Source organism: Vanellus vanellus (assembly GCF_965231255.1).
Source record: "Vanellus vanellus genome assembly, chromosome: 3".
Lineage (NCBI taxonomy): Eukaryota > Metazoa > Chordata > Aves > Charadriiformes > Charadriidae > Vanellus > Vanellus vanellus.
In genome coordinates this window covers 9,762,037-9,778,537 of record NC_138907.1, presented here as the reverse complement: position 1 = coordinate 9,778,537, position 16,501 = coordinate 9,762,037, and the positions used below count along the sequence as shown (strand labels likewise).

At 36.0% G+C, this 16,501-nt stretch overlaps 1 protein-coding gene across 7 annotated transcripts in view; it reads left to right on the top strand.

Annotated features, from left to right (window-relative positions):
• KIF16B (kinesin family member 16B) overlaps nucleotides 1–16,501 on the top strand; it is a 151,001-nt gene that overhangs the window by 28,532 nt on the left and 105,968 nt on the right. For all 7 annotated transcript variants that reach the window (XM_082481950.1, XM_082481947.1, XM_082481946.1 and 4 more), the window contains exons 8-12: nucleotides 328–496; nucleotides 694–825; nucleotides 3,669–3,844; nucleotides 5,746–5,811; nucleotides 8,972–9,031. In XM_082481950.1, coding sequence (XP_082338076.1) covers nucleotides 328–496; nucleotides 694–825; nucleotides 3,669–3,844; nucleotides 5,746–5,811; nucleotides 8,972–9,031 — 603 coding nt within the window. The remainder of the gene's footprint in view (nucleotides 1–327; nucleotides 497–693; nucleotides 826–3,668; nucleotides 3,845–5,745; nucleotides 5,812–8,971; nucleotides 9,032–16,501) is intronic.

The following is a 16,501-nucleotide window of genomic DNA, read 5'->3' as shown; positions in this document are numbered from 1 at the left end:
GCTTCATAAATGAATGCAGCACATGTCCACTGTGCATCACGTAAATACCAATTCACATGTCAGTGCATGTGCATAAATGGCTAGGAAGTTGTAAGTACTACAATTTAAAGAAGTAAGTAGTTGCGTGGGAGTTATGCAGCAGTTCATGATCAAATGCTTTTCTGTGGCACCTCTGATAGACCTGTCTTCTGAAGCTCTGCTATTGTAAACAAGTTAAATTCAATTATGACATGAAAAAGGCGACTAAGTTGGATTCAGTTAAATTTCAGGTTTTGGTAGCTTAACACACTTTTTCCTTCCTGTTTGGTTGTCTTTTTTTTTCTGTAGGCTAAATTTGATTCAGAAATGCCTTGTGAGACTGTTAGCAAGATTCATTTGGTAGATCTCGCTGGAAGTGAGAGAGCAGATGCCACTGGTGCCACAGGGGTTAGATTAAAGGAAGGAGGGAATATTAACAAATCTCTAGTTACTCTGGGAAATGTCATTTCTGCCTTAGGTAAGTCTCTGGTTTTTGTGCTTGTCTGGTTTGTTTTGTTTTTTTTTTTTAATCATTAAATACCTTTCTGTTTATTTCTTTACACTTATCTTAATTTTTACTTACACAAATAGGGGCCTAACACATACTGGTTTTGAAAATGAATAAAAATACATAATTGCTTTTTTTTTTTTTTTTTTCCTACCTCCACGTCACAGCTGATTTATCTCAGGATACAACAAATCCTCTTTTGAAGAAGAAACAAGTATTTGTGCCTTACAGGGACTCTGTGTTGACATGGCTGTTGAAAGATAGCCTAGGAGGAAACTCTAAAACTATAATGATTGCCAGTAAGTGTTTTTAAATTACTTTTTTTGCATCCTGAACAGTTCATGCTTAATAGGAGTGGCTGTAAATAATTAGTTTCCAGATGCTTTGTTAAGGTAGAACATTGTTTACGCGTATTAATGATTTCTTCCTGAGTTTTCTAGTAACATTCTGTCTTTACGTACATTCTGCAGAACATCTCTTCCAGCAGTAGAACTATATAGGGTCTCATTGTGTATATGGGGACAGTCTAGTTGTTTATGACATTCCTAAACAATAGCAGGTATGCCTCCAGAATTTGAGAGCTTCATTTTCATATGCAGATCATCTGTTTGGGTGCGTGGATGACTGGCTGGAGTATTTGGTCACAAATGTAACAAGGCATCCGGATTGCGGATGTACAGTTGTTAAACATTTGTTTGCATAAGTAAGGATCATGCAGATGTATATGCTTAATTGCTTACATTTGCTCTGACATCTACCACCCTGCTGTGATTCTTTGACACAGGCGCACTGTAATGGTTAGCTAATCTGACCAGTTAAACTTCAACTAATAGTTCCTGTTTATTCTTGAGGTTTATTTACATTTCTGACAGCTCTGTTACTCATGGTAAATGCTCAAACGTGGACCTAGATAAAGTCTTGTACTTCTCTCCCCTTATACCTCTGCTCCCCAGGTTGTGGGCTTTGATCCCGAGTAAATAAAATATTCCAGCTTTGTGCATCTAGTCAATACTGATGTGTGAATCGGTTTGCTTTTGCAAAACTGTGTTGTTTTTGTTGCATTCGTAGCAGAAACAACCTGGTCTCTTTTGGCATTCCCTGGGTAAGACTGTCTAAATTTTGATTTAACCTACTTTTTGAACACACACAGCGTTTTAGCTTTTTGTCTAAATTTAATTATTTATGATCAGTCATCTTTAAGCTTTTCTTACAGCTTCCTTTTTACCTGTAGGAAGCTCTGTAAGGATCACTTGGTTTAAAAACCTACCTATGGCATATATATTGCAGGTTTTTCAACAAACTGGAATGGGAATTCCATTCCCCCAAAAACCCAAGTGAAGACAGGTTTTTTTTTTTAAGGGGGGAGGATTTTGGATGTCAGAGATACAAGGTGTGAAGAGAAGAGCAGCTCTGAAATTTCTCTTACTCTTTCTGCTCAAATGAAGTGCAGTCTAAACGATGCAGTCCTCTCTTGGGAATGGTGGGAGAGCAGAATTGTGGAAATAAAATGTGTTGAGTCAAATTCTGGTTCTTCGGTCGCTTTGCTATGGTAAAATTCTCTGGATAGCAGTTCCTTTGTTGCATGACTTTGGGGATGTTTTTGGAATCCATGCCACTTTCTTTCCTCAGGCTGATCATAACAGTACCAAAAGAGGATTTTGGACCAGACACTGCTTTGTTTTTCTGGCTGTTTAAGTAACACTGTGCTGGCATCTTTCTTCTTGGTGCTTTCTTGCAGTTGCATCGTGAGTAACTTGGAGGTTTTTTTGACAGAGGGATTGGGAAGAGAAGTTTTAGAAATGCAGTGAGCTTTCAGTGCCTGTAGTAATGATTACAGCGCACAGCTGCCTTTTCAGCTACTTCCTCATCTATTAACAATGCTTCTGCTCGGCAGAGCCCTGATGGTTGATCTTTTCTCCAACAGTTACTCTACTGGTAATGTGGCTGAATTGCCTAACAGAGCCTGTCAAGCTGTCCAGATACATTTGGCCTGCCTTTTCTGTAACTAAACACAAAAAAAAGCAGGAAGATCATCTCAAACTGTAGGAAAGACTTTCATAAAAATACATCCAATTCTGATTTGTCCTATTTCTATAACGTATTGTAACATCCTTCCAGAAAGAGAATAATTGAGTAGGGGAGAGGAGACAGTAGATAAAGTAGGGAAGTGATAGTGTGAGCTAGGGGAAGTACAGTCTCTTGTGCAGGCAAGTGCATCTCCCCTAATTCATGGAGTCTCTACCTCAAAAATAGTATTTATTACTGTTGAGAGAATGAGGAGGGGCAGAATATTTTAGTTACTTGATTATTGTTACAGGTGTTTTCATTGTCTGTTTGTTTTTGTCTTTTATTCAGTTTCATTATTAAGATTTCTGGTCCCTCTTAATTTCTGCATGGTGTTCTGTGTCTTTGCTCATCTATTTGGATGCAGTAATTATCCCTTTAATTGTGAACATCTTGTGTATTGTTAGGAAAATTAAGTGAAGGATAGCATTAGCACTTTAATTTAAACACCATTGTTATTCCTGGTTAAGTTGCTGTAAAAATAATACTGGTTTCTCTTGATGCAACAGTTTTGTGTGCTGCCAGATGCCTGCAGCTCAGCAGCACAGCTAGCTTGGTAAATTATAGAAGCTCTTGTTTTTGTTTTCGTGGCTGCTTTTGCTTGAATGCTGTTTAATTTCCCTTCAAAACATGGACTAAACCTACTGTGTTTTCATCTGCAATGACTTTTTCATTCAACGATTACATTGATACTTATAAAATACTCACCATTTTTCCCACTGTTCTTGTAAAAAAATCTGCGAGAAAGCCTATAAAGTATTCTTAAAGGATGTTTATTCTTACCAGAGAAATGTAAATGTTAAATGGATTGGCGACAGGCTTTCTTTACAACGCTTGATTGTTAGACCAAATTATTCTAATGTACTATTCTAATACAGTGTTTACTTAAGCAAAGTTATAGTGACATGGAAGCAGCGGAGCTAGGTGAAGAATTGGAACAAATTGTAGCCGTACTGGTTAATCGTGTATTTCTGTCTCTTCATCCACATTAAGTTTATCTGACTTCTGAAGTATAAACTAACTTTACTAAATGAAACATATGGTGCTGGATAAACTGCTTCTGATTTCATCTCTTTAGCTATTTCACCTGCTGATGTCAATTACGGAGAAACTTTAAGTACACTTCGCTATGCAAATAGAGCCAAAAACATCATCAACAAGCCTACTATTAATGAGGATCCTAACGTCAAACTGATCCGTGAGCTGAGAGCTGAAATAGCCCGATTAAAAGCCCTGCTTGCTCAAGGGAATCAGGTTAGCTTTACTTGAAATTTATGTGTAATTTTCCTTGAGTTATAACGTCTATTTCTAGAATGTAATGAGATAATTACCTTTCATTATATTGATTTGAGTAAACAAGCTCTATGAGGCTATGAATGAATATTATTTTCCTGATTGAATCAGTTTCCATATGGCCAGTAGATTACCTCTTTTAACATAAGGGGGGAAAAAATGTCATCCCAAAGCCTTTAGCTTTCTCTTAATATCATCAGAGCTTGATTGCAGTGTGCTGTGGCACAGGTAGCCACCACAGCGTAAGGAGACTGAGCGGTACCCTATTTCCTAGTCTGATGGACTGAAGAGGCACTTCATCTAGTATCTTAAATGAAGTAGAAAGTATTATCGATGCAAAATATAAAAATGTAGGAGTATGGACGGGTTTGAACAACAAATTTTAATTTGTGTTTGGCTGCACAGTATATTAGAAAGCACGTAACATGCTAAATATGTAAAAATATTTTCAGTGGTGGTGTAAGAAAAGTGTCACGCTATACTTCCCTTTGGTACGATTCTCTTTTTTGTTCTTCTATCAGTATTGGCCACTATAAACATTTGCTGCACGAGCTCAGCTAGGCTTAATTTCTCCTCTGTTTCCAGGATGGTGAAACCAAGCTAACAATAAGCAATATGCAATTGGCTCAGGCGAGTCGTCTCTTTGAAATAATGTCACTAGGGACTGCTAGATTTCATACTTGAGCAAATACGGTTTGGAAGTATCTGAAATGATACTTCAGATTTCTTTCTAGAACTATCTAATTTTATTTTAGATAGGCTGTGCAATGTGAAATGTCAGTTCAGTGTAGACTTTTTTGAATAGAAGGCTAGACTTCATGCTAGAAAACATTTGCTGAAAAAGGGGATGGGACCAGAGTTGGAAGCAGTAATAGATGTTGTAGATGATTGAAGCGGAGAGGTCTGCTTTGTTACAAACAATTAGAAAACTCTTTATGGGGTTGAATTACTCTATTATACTTGCGTTTCTCCGGTATTCTTTAGGAGGAGAAAATTAATTTATTTTTAAAATAAGGTTTGATTTAGAGTTAGGAAAGTAGATGTAACTTGGACCCCTTTGAAGATCTAATGCTTTGACCTAGTTCCAAGCTGTAAAACAGTGGATATTGCAAAATAAATCTGGTTCAGTTGTAGGATGTGATAGATGGCTGCGTGGGAGACAATAGAGAACTTGCTTAAGTTAATTGAATTTGTGATGGTTGGTAAAACAGCAGGTGGTGTTATGTGTGCACGATAGAATATAAATCTCTGTATAATTTCTTTTGTGGTTTTCCTTTATATTCCCAGAATGCTGTATTGCAAACGCTTATGTGGATCACTGAAGATACTGGTTACCAAAAGATAGTACTGGATTCAGTGTAGAAGGCCACATAACAATACGTGTTGCTTGTGTGTGTGCGTGTTGTATAGTGGTTTTCCTTTTCTAAGGCAAATTACCTTAATGTATATTTATTAAAGATAAGCAGTATACATACATATTATAGTGAAATGGTTAACTGTAGATACATAATGACATTTCATATTTAATAGCAATGTAAAGGTAGGTGTACCAGGAATTACCTGTTATAAACTTGTGTTTGGTTTCAGTGTGCACATGTGTGTGTCAATGTGTATACATAGCGAATGAAAATAGTACTCCCAAAACAATGATTTTGTATTTGAGATATCTACTTTGACAAGATTTTGGTTATTCTCTTCGCAGTACTTCAAGGTAAAATGATGTATCTTGGAATTTAAAATACTTCATCCTAAATAAACAAAAAAGTGGAACAATTGCATTTCTTTCATTGATTCCACCAGAAATTGTTGACTCCCCCTCCCCTTCTTTTTTACTTGATGATATTTACTTTTTACAATTTTAGATTGCACTCTTGGATTCTCCAACAGCTTTAAGTATGGAAGAAAAGCTTCAGCAGAATGAAGCAAGGGTGAGTTATAATTTCATAATACTTTTTTTATAACACAAAAAAAGGAAGGGGGGGGTCTGGATGCAAGGGTGTTGGTAATTTTTGTGATTTTTTTTTTTTTTTTTTTTTTGGAATGTAACTAAATTTTCTCCCACCAAACAGCATTTTCCTGGTGCTTTTTTTTATATAAGAAACAACCTGCATGAACTTGTAATTTTGTTATCCTACTAATGTAAGATAACATAACTAAGAACAAAGTATATCTTTTGATATTTATATAACAGTTCTAATGAATGAAAACATTTGTTCTCAGGCCAGCTTGCCTTACTAAAAAAGTTTGTTTGTAAATAGAATAGAGAGGGAAAAGCGGCTAAATCAGAGTAATCAGTAACCAATAATAACAGTAACGAGGCATTTAGTGTGTACAAAATACAGGAAAAGTTTTATGGGGAAAATGCTAAACTTTTTTATGTTTTCAAGTAATCAGTAACTTGTGGGGTAGGTTTTCACAAAATTTCAGTCTTTAAATCAGGTATTTAGACATATGTTCAGTGCCTAATTAGCTGTGTTTTTTGGTGAGGGTCTAAGATCTAGGTGAGTGTCCTGTCCTTCTTAATGTGCCTTGTACCAGGTTCTTTTAATAATCCAGCTCAGTGTAGAGGCTGGGAAAAATTCCCAGACAGTTTACTCTCATAGGGTCCAAAAGAATATAGATGTAACAGTATTCTCATTTCTCTTAATTTGAAGTCTTTCATCCTTTATTCACTCGTTCTATGTTAATTCTTTTCTATGTATGTGCCTGTTTCTAAAGCCTACTGCAAACTTTTAAAAAAAAAAAAAATTGCATTATTCAGACTTTGAAAGAAGAGAGGGGAAAGTATTTGAAATCATTCAGCTACACGGCAGCAAATTTATTTACTAATGTATTTTCGTTCTGAATATTGTCAACAAGATGCCAATCAAATGTAGATATGATGTCTTTAAGAAGTAGGGGCTTCTCAGCCAGTTTAAGGTCTAAGGTTTGCACTGGTGCTGCTCGGACCTTTACAGTTAGAGAACGAACGCATTGCTTTGAGAATCTTGTTTTCACTCAAGTAGTTGGTACAGTATGTGTCTGTGCTTTTCAGGATTCCCATTCGTAATACCAATTGTAAAGACATGTTGAAATACTTTGCAGAGAAATAATACTTTAAAAATAACCTGCATGACAAAAATGGACAAAACACATGTATTAGTGTGAACCATAGCTGCAAAGTAGACTCCAGGCTTCTCTGTAAGCCATGTTTCTGCTAGGAACACATTTTACAGCTCTCTAATATATGCAGGAATCCTTACTGTGTTGTTCAATAATTAAAATAGGACCTGAATAACCGTAGTGTGAGCCTTCAGTTGCAAATTGTTCTTTTTTCCTATTCATACTAGGTTTCGGATTTTTTTTTTAGCTGAATCGGAGATGGATGATAATATTGTTAGCATGTGTAGTATGCTTTTAGTTTTGTGCACAAACATAAAGCTTTTAATTTAAGAGTAGCTGAGTAATAGAAACTGCTGACTGTATGCTAATTAGAGTATGTTATTCATGCTCTGACAGTAATCACCGCTTGTCCTGCTCAGAAGTGTGAGGTCCCTCTGTGTGAGGAGTATATCGAGCATATTTTATTATCTTTTGTCAGCCTCATTAGAAGGTTATGTGATTACTAGTCATGATAATTACAATAGATGTAATTACTGAAAAATCTTAGTAGATATTGCAGTGGTTATAGCTTTTTTATAATTGAATGAATGCAATAATTAATTTGTTTATACAGATCTAAAGACTTTATCACCATATTTAAATTATCTGACAAATATATGGTAGGTTTCTTTAATGAGTTGATTTGTCCTTATATAAGGGGAATGTTTAAATGATTTCTGAGGAATAGAAATTGTGCTGGTATGGTAAATAGACTAACGAGGGACCTCTTTCATGTTTTCCTTTAATCTTTTCAAATATTTTTTGTTTTAACATTCAGATTAGCAGCACTAGGACTGATATAATGCATTGAAAGATGTATTTACTTTTCTGTTGAAATCTTGAGAGACAGGCAGAAAAGAGAGAAGCTTCTTTAGTTCCCACTGATTAATTTGCTTCTCATCTGCAAAGACAGCCGGGATAGTAGGCTGAGGTAGCAAATGTGGAGATGTTTTGATGAACTGCATTGGTGACCTTTTTTTCCCCACAGTGGTTTTATAGGTAAAGTAATAAAGGGACATAGCTGTTTGTTAGTTTTTTTTTTTTTTTTTTTTTCAGTATTCTGCAGTTGAAATGAAGTCAATAAAAGATTGTGTATGTTTTTAAAAGTCTATGTATTTAATTCCCACACAGAAATCTGATTTAAAAAATGAAAGTGTGTGTGTGTGTATATATATATATACACATATTCTACTTACTATGATTATGATTCCAAGTCGGGCAAAGCTTTGAGGCGGATCTGCCTGAAGCACCCTCTATGCACTGCTTTTTAAAAAGTCTGAAAGACTCTGAACTGAAAAGAGCCTTTACCGGAATGGAAGCTATGGAAGTTAACTTAGGAGAGGGACAACTGGACGAGTAGGAAAAGCAGGACAAAACCTAATTATTCATAGTGACAGCTCTCCCTGTCTGTAATTTGCAAGCAGCTTCTCACTTCTGTGCTGATTTCAACCAAGTGTGTGATTTCTAAGCCACAGCAAACTTTGCTCTGATTCTCCCCTGAAGGCTGGCTGTCTGCTTCTTCCTCTGCGTGCCATTCTCTGGAGGGTATGTTAGCCTGAACGTGCCTACCTGCGCCGTAGGAAAGGAGCTGTCATCATCTTACAGCTAAGGGATCAATCTGTGGCAGTAGACTTTGTAGGACTGATGAAGCGCTGTATGAAATTACTGCATTTTTTTGAAAACGTGACTGCCATTACCTGAAATGGCTATCCCTGTTCTTTGTTTCATTTTATTCTATAAATAAGAATTTTGTGGTTTTCCTTTTTGAGAGAAATTGTAGGTATGGCCACTTATTGCAGGAGCAACAGTGCTCTTCTAGATGTTTAAGTATTAAACTTCACAAAGTATTGCGTACATACTTAGTACTTCTCTAACAATGTGTTATCAAGGACTTTAGAAGAGATGTGATTTTTTTTTTTTTTTCCCAATATTTGTTTTCTTTTATAGGTACAAGAACTGACCAAAGAGTGGACAAACAAGTGGAATGAAACTCAAGATATTCTGAAAGTAAGGAAAATAAATACATTTTCAACTTGGCATTTGAACTAGCCTTAGAGTTTTTCCTTCAAAAAAGTTCCTGTTCTAAGTCAACTTCTTTGGCTTTTTTTAATAAGATAAAATTTTCTCATTCTTGTTTTGGCTAATTCCAAAGAACTAGTTTTTGATAGGTTTTAAGAGTAAATATTCAGGCATGGTGGAATTCTTGAATAAGATTTTAATTATTAATAAAAATGAGACTCTTGTATTCTCTGTGTATGTTTGCCACTCTGCTGTCTGGTTGTACTGTTAAGATTTTATGTTGGCATTTGGCTCGTGATTATTCTGAGGTGATATTTTAATGGGCTACTTTATGATTCCATACGTGCATACAAGCATACATGTGTGTCTGCGCACATGCACAGAAGAATAATTCCCACAATTTCTTTTCTATAACATCAAGTAACATTTTCTTTTGCCGAATGCTTTAACTGTTCTGTTAAACAAAAATCTGGAAAACAAAGCTTAAACTTTTATGACTTGCTATATATGCTGAACATAAACTTATTTGGAGTGCAATTCAAGCAAGCATTTAGAGGTAACTTACTAATTGTCCTTATCAGTGATCTGAAACTTGATTTTTTTTTTTTTTTGTAGATGATTTTTTGCTGTGTTTCACTTTGACTCCTTTTTTTTTTTTTTTTTTTAAAGTTTACTTCCATGTCTTTTATCTGACTTCCAAATAAATTGAATGGCTCCATGCTTAAAAATAAAAATAAAGCACAAATAGCATAGAGAACAGAGCAGAACTGGTAACTGCCTAGCAGATGGTGTGACAGAATGGACTGTTTAATGTCTGTCCAGATACTGAACTGGGAATTACCATTTGCATATTCCTCAGAGATGTTTTGATTCCAATTTTACTTTATTTTTGTGTTTTGTTATTTTGAAGCATCTACACATCCATAGAACCTGATTAATCCCCTCTTTACTCAGGTCTGGATTGGGGAGTTCATTGTAAGATGGAGAATTTGTGAATTTTGGTCAATTGTGAAAGTGAACATGTTGTAGCATATGGGAAGTTTTTAAAGCTTTATGGTGGAAATACACTAATTCTTCCAGAGAAATTACAGAATTGTAGGAGGTGTTAACTGAACAATTCATATAAACAGGGGAAAGCTGCATTTGTTAAATAGCTGAATATAAAGGACTTAAACACAGAAGCTGTAATGGTATTCTTCTGGTACAGAGCTTTTGTTAGTTTAATTCATACAGCTTCTGTATTTTTCACTTTTATACGCTGATATTTGAGTACATGAACATAGCTGATATTTCACTTTTAGGTTAAAGGCAGTTGATAAAACTTTCTTGGCCCCAAAAAAATTGAAAATCTGCAAAAGATTTCTTGGTTGTACTGTTTTATTTTACACCATTTTACTGAAACTATCCATATTTTTATTCACTTCTTGTTTAACGATTCCTGAAGTCACTGCCAGCATATGAGTGGAACAGGGCTTTTTGGAAGTTTGCCAGGCTGAGTAGCTAGAAAGCTGATTTTTAAACTGCAGAGAGCAGTGGTGTTTCTTGTAATGGGCTTTCTCTCTAAGTTCACTGGCTTTTTTTGTTTTGTTATTGGTGTATCCCCACTTGCACACAGATTATACACATTGTTCATTTGTAAAACTAGAACGTCTCGGCACTCTTTGAGAAGTGAGACTGTCTTCATATGTCCGTCTCACTACAGTCACAACTGCAACTTTTTCCATGCCATAATCCAGTAACTTCCAAGATATTCTTCATTAAGGTACTTAAAACTTCATGTTTCTATTTATGTTTAAAACCTGCTTCTCCTTGCTTCCACCTGGGCTTGCAGTCCTGAGATGGTCGCTGCCCTGCAGCGGGCTTGGACAATTAATAACCTTTTGCTTTTCAGTCTCTAACACCTTTTGCTCCAAATCTTTTAGGCAGTGGATTTTGAAAATTCATGTAAACGGCTACCTATTACCTATTCATGCCTGCCAGATGCAAGTGCACTTGCTAGGAACTGAATGGGATTTCCTACGCTATTATAGATAGTTATGCATTTTCATACTAGGTTCTAAATATCAGAGTTCACATGGTTTTGAATTGTTCTCACAGGATGATGGGGAAAATCTGTTGAAAGGATTTTGCATAAGCCTTGTAAAATACAGAAGGGGCATGTTGGTGTCTTCTACTAGTACAACAGATATTGCTGGAAAAAGTTACCTGGCTTTTACTGAATACAGTGCTTTCATCAGGCCTGACAAAGAGGTGAAGCATACTGTTTTCCAGGGAAGGTGTTCCTCAAACTTGTTCACTCCTGCCAGTTATTTTGAACCTTGTTTTAAATTAGACTGGCAACTTCTAAATGCTGCTTTGAAAATAACTCGTAGAGAATGGAAACACTATCTAGCTAGAAAATCCTGAGGAAGAGAGGATACCGTGTGAAGGCAAGCTTTGGGTCAAAAGTATTTGACAGCTTAAAATTCATTTTTTTTCGGGCGGCACAGTGCCATATTTGCAGCTGACACATACACCCCGGTATTCTTCCTTGTTCTTCTGCTTGTAGCACAAATCCCCTTCGACGTTTGCCTCTCTGTACTTCACCCGAAGCATGGTTTTCCATCACGGTGTGCGTCTTTAGACTGGGTATGTTGGAGTATCCTGTCTTTAAGTGTGGTCAATTCTGGATTTAGTGCAGAGTCTGTATGGCTGAATGTCATTATTAGCTGTGAACATCTTGTATAATCCTTCATCGGACTGTATAATCCTTCATCTGTTGTCAGACTGGACATGTCCTGGGCTGGTGATGGTAGTATTGATAGTACGCTCTTTTGCTTTCATGCATTTGGAAGAAGGCCTTTTGCAGGGCGACTGTCTGGGTTCCTCTGCAGTCTGAATTACTGTCAACTCACACCTGAAAGCCAAGTCCTCCCGTTTTTCCTCATGCAAAGGTTAGGACACTGCATACATTGGGGTTTTAAGTTTGTGCTGACTCCACGTGAAGTATTCTTTACTGGGTAGTGTGGCAGCTTCTTGGTGTTGTTAATCTGTCTGAAGCGACAAGCGGTGTTTCCAGTGGTGATGTTTGTTTTCATCCTTGACCTCAGTATAATACAACGTGACACTCTAACCTCTCTAACCTAGTATTACAGTCTGTCCCCGTCTCTCTTTTTAGTCAAAGGGAGGATATTTTAATACTTAATAAGTATGTGGAATGATGCTTCAGCATTGGGTACAACACTGCATTGAAAACCAAAGCGATAGTGTTTGATTTGAAGCTCAAACCCATAGGTTTAGGGTTATTTCCTGAAATGTCACCACCTGTCAAAAGAATTGCACTTTACAGACTAGCACGGCTTTACATTGCTTCTCTATCTTTAGGTGTCTTGCAACCTCAGCACTTTCTTAACTCTAGGATTTTGCTTCCATCTCACTTTCTATGGATTATTTTCCCCCCTTCTGTTAATGTTCTTCATACACAACCCTGAAAAGACGAGGAGGAAGGAAGAAAAACTGTTTGCTCTTTTCCTTAGTGTGGTCCTTTTTGTATTGTTCTGTTAAAGATCAATCCTGGGGTCTGTAATTTCTTTGGATGCTTTCTCAGATGTTAGGGTAACCTATCCAACTTTCGATTTTTCTCTTTCTTTGAGGCCTTAATTGGTACAAAACTTCTTTTGATGTGGCTGCTATATTTGACTGCATGTGTTGTCATTCTAGAGATCTTTTTTCTTTTGCTGGCACCTTATTTTTGTCATCTTTTGTGCATGTTCCAATTTCTTTCTTTAACCTTTAGCAGCTTTTATATTAATCTTTTTAAAATGTGTACTCCTTTATATAATTCACTGCTGTTTTTTCTTCCCAACTTTCTTTTAAATGTCTTCCCCCCTTTACTGTTTGTGTAGAAATTGTTTTGGCTTTTAGCTTTTACCTTCTTTGATGTATGTCATTTGTACCTAGCGTTAAGGTATTTAGATGCTCTTTTCTTTTTTTTTTTTTTTTTTTTTTTTTTTTTTTTTTTAGTTTTAAGTGGATTTAGAGTTACCTTTTTTTCGTTATCCTGTTATCCTTGTTTGATTCTAATCATGTCATTAGCTTTTTGTGGCAGAGCTCAGCTGATGTCAAGGATGCAGAGAGATCTGCCTTCACAGAGTCTATTAAAGAACAGGGTCTCTTTTTTTGTGCGTGTGTGTCTAATTCTCACGATCAATAGTTTAACTAGTAGCTGCTTCAACTGGCTTTGTCCTGTTGGATTTAGTGACACAGCCTCACTTTCATCAATATTACTAATTCTGATGCAGTACTTTACCACATGTGGGGTAAATATGTTACTGAACGCTGTTGGTTTGATCTTTTTCTTTTCGGTGCCCTTTGGTTGAGTGCTTCTTAATAATACATTTTTATGGCTTAACAATGGTTGTTCCTACCTGGGGAAGAAAACTGTTGCTAGTATGACTGTCTTCAAGCATTAACGTATACCTTTTTTTTTTTTTTTTTTTTTTTTGATATCACGCCTCTTTTTGGGGGAGATGAAATAGTCTTAATTTGCCATAGTGAATAAATACAGACTAATACCAAACAATTATTTTTGTAGACGTACTCGTCTAAACAGGGGAATTTTCTTTCCCCAGGAATCTTTGCTATATCCAGCAAAGACACCAGGAGACCAAAACTCAGAGCAATTGTGTTGCTCTTTATGAGGTGCTGATTAGGGTGGCAGACGCTAATAGATTTTGATTTTAATCACTTCCTTCCCACGCCGGCTTGTATACCGTCGTGAACTCTGTCAAGAGCAGTTTGTTGTGTTCTGTAGAAATGCTGTATTAGTCTACATTTATTTGCATTTTCAGATCATTTTTAAACCACAGTAGCTGAATGGTATTTAAACACTCTTATCTCGGTTCTTCTGCCTGTAAGGCTGGACATACATCACCATTTTCCCGTTTCATACCTTTTTGTTACTTCCCATTAACCTTAACTGGCTTGTCTCCTTTTCCTCTTCTCACTTGTTTTGTGTTCTGCCCCAGTTCCTTGCCCTTCGATGAGCATTTGTTTTCTTCGGTCTTTTATGTCTTTTGTTTTAACAACCTCAGTGCTCGGGTGAAAAGTGCTCTCAATTAACACCTGCTACTTTCACATTAAACTCTTGTCTGCTAAATCTACTTTTTGATGGCTGTAGGATAGAGAAGTTGTGCAAGCTCTTGGGCTCCTGAGAACAAACTATAGAACTTTTAAAAAGTACTTAGTGCATCACTAGTCATGGTGATAGCCGTAACCGTGGCATGCGCTTCTTGTCTGAAAACCAGTACTTGTGACACTTCTCCATTCAGTGCCCTTAGGAACCAACAAAATCTTGTGGGTTTTGTGCCTATTCCATAGTAAGATTACAAGAACTTTAGGAACCTGATGCATTATGTAGTCGTCAGAGATCACTAATAAATAGCTGGTGTTGTTTTTTTTTAATTTAGAAATACATAAATTATATAAAATTATCCGATGAACGAAAAATATATCTTGATATTTGTAATTATTTGTATCAACCTAATCATTTTACCATTGGGTAAATTGGGTATTGGAAAATTGCATATTATGAAGTTTTTACAAAAGATGCCAATACAGGCTTTAATTCTGCCCTTAAAAAGTACGTGTGACTTTTTAAGACTTCTGGACACATGCCTTTGGAAGACAGTCCTAAAATGGTTGTATTTACAGGCCAAACGAAAAAAAGGGAGTTGCAGGAATGGTATACGATGTATACATGATACAGTATTTAAACTGTTCATTTTCAGCTTTGGCATATGTGTTTATTTGTATGTTTGGCAGGAATAACACTTGTTTCTAAGACTTTTTTCACATTTCAGTAAGTGAATAATTTTTTAAAATTGTTGCTAGTTAGACATGTTGGTGTTGTATTTTGCTTAGGATGTCTGTTGTTGGCTGTGTTTGAGGCATAACTGTGTACTTTTAACGGGAGACTTAAATCTGTACTTTCGTTTGAACAAATCTTATTTGTTATTTTATAGCTTCTTCTATTTGTCATCTGTATTAAACAACACTCATCGCGTGTTTCCAGTTTTTCTTTCCTTTCTACAAGCTATGTCTTCTGCTTGAATTTTTAAGAAAGAGATTTAAAAATCACTGCAAAAATAAAATTGGATTGCATATCTGTGGAGCCGGCAGAAAGAATTTAAGTCAGATGTTATTGCTGAATTTGTGTTCTTCCAGAAAAGTTGATGGAATAAATAGAACAACAACTCTGTTCCTAGGAATGCTTGCCTTCTCAACAATTGTTTGCCCTCCAACCATTATGTAATACATGTATATTTATCAAACTGAATTTGTATGGGAAGGAAAAATGCGTATTTGCATTAAATAGTCTCTTATTAACATATTATGCTTAATAGGATTCCCTTCAGCTGGCTTGTGAATATTGTGCAGAAGACAAGATACCAGGAAAGTTTTAAAAGGGCTGATGTTAATTATTCTTGTCTGTCTCAGTCAGAAATCGCACAATAAGAAGCCTGTTTAAATGTGGTTTACGTTTCTTGCACTAGATGTCACTGCAGATACAAAAATCAGGTTCTTCTGCATGCTTAATTCAGATTTAATTCAGATATTTTAAGGCAAAATGATTTGCAGTATCTTGATTTTCATTGCTGTTCGGATCTACTAAAATAAGATTATGAGAATGCCAAAGCATTGGTTTAGGAGCAAGTTTAGGAAGAACCTGAGTAACTGTTTTGACAGAAATGCTTCTGAACAACGATTCACAGGTGGGATGTAAAGTGATAATGTACATTCAAAATTATTTCAATTATTCGTCAGAACATTTTTCAACTCTCTTTTCCAAATGACTGTCTATCTAGAATGTTTGACAAATTACTTTAGTGAAAGCCTTTAAAACACATTTGTTGTAACTCCTGATATTTTAGGAATACAAGGAACAGTTTCTGGGAGAGGTAGTATCTTTTACTTGATCAGGTGACATGGTTGAGAAAGCAAACAGGCTTTTGGACATACAGATCATTCACCAGGCCACTTCTGCTCTTTGCTTTCTCTTTTAATGGATCTTGCTGTTGAAAAGCCAGTGGCAATGATATGCAGCTTCTATTCATAACTGTTTCTTTTAACATTTTTCTCTTCATTAATCACTTCTGTAGATTTATAATTGAATTTCAGTACATGAAAATTTAATGAGTTTATTGGGTTTTTTCCATCTTTTTTTTGAGAAAGTTGTCGGAAAACAAGGGAATGTTTACCGTTCTCAATCCTTGTACAGTATTTACCCACAGCTCCTGCCTCCTGAGCAATGACAAGTAATACCTAGTATAGCTCTCATTTTTATGAGCATTTGTTTTCTTATACCTGGCTTTGTGCATTATTTATTTATTTACCAAGTGTAGCAGTTACTGGCACTGGCTGTAGTCTATAAAATCATCTATTCTGGTTGTGAAATTTAAAGTTGGAACAAATTGTCGT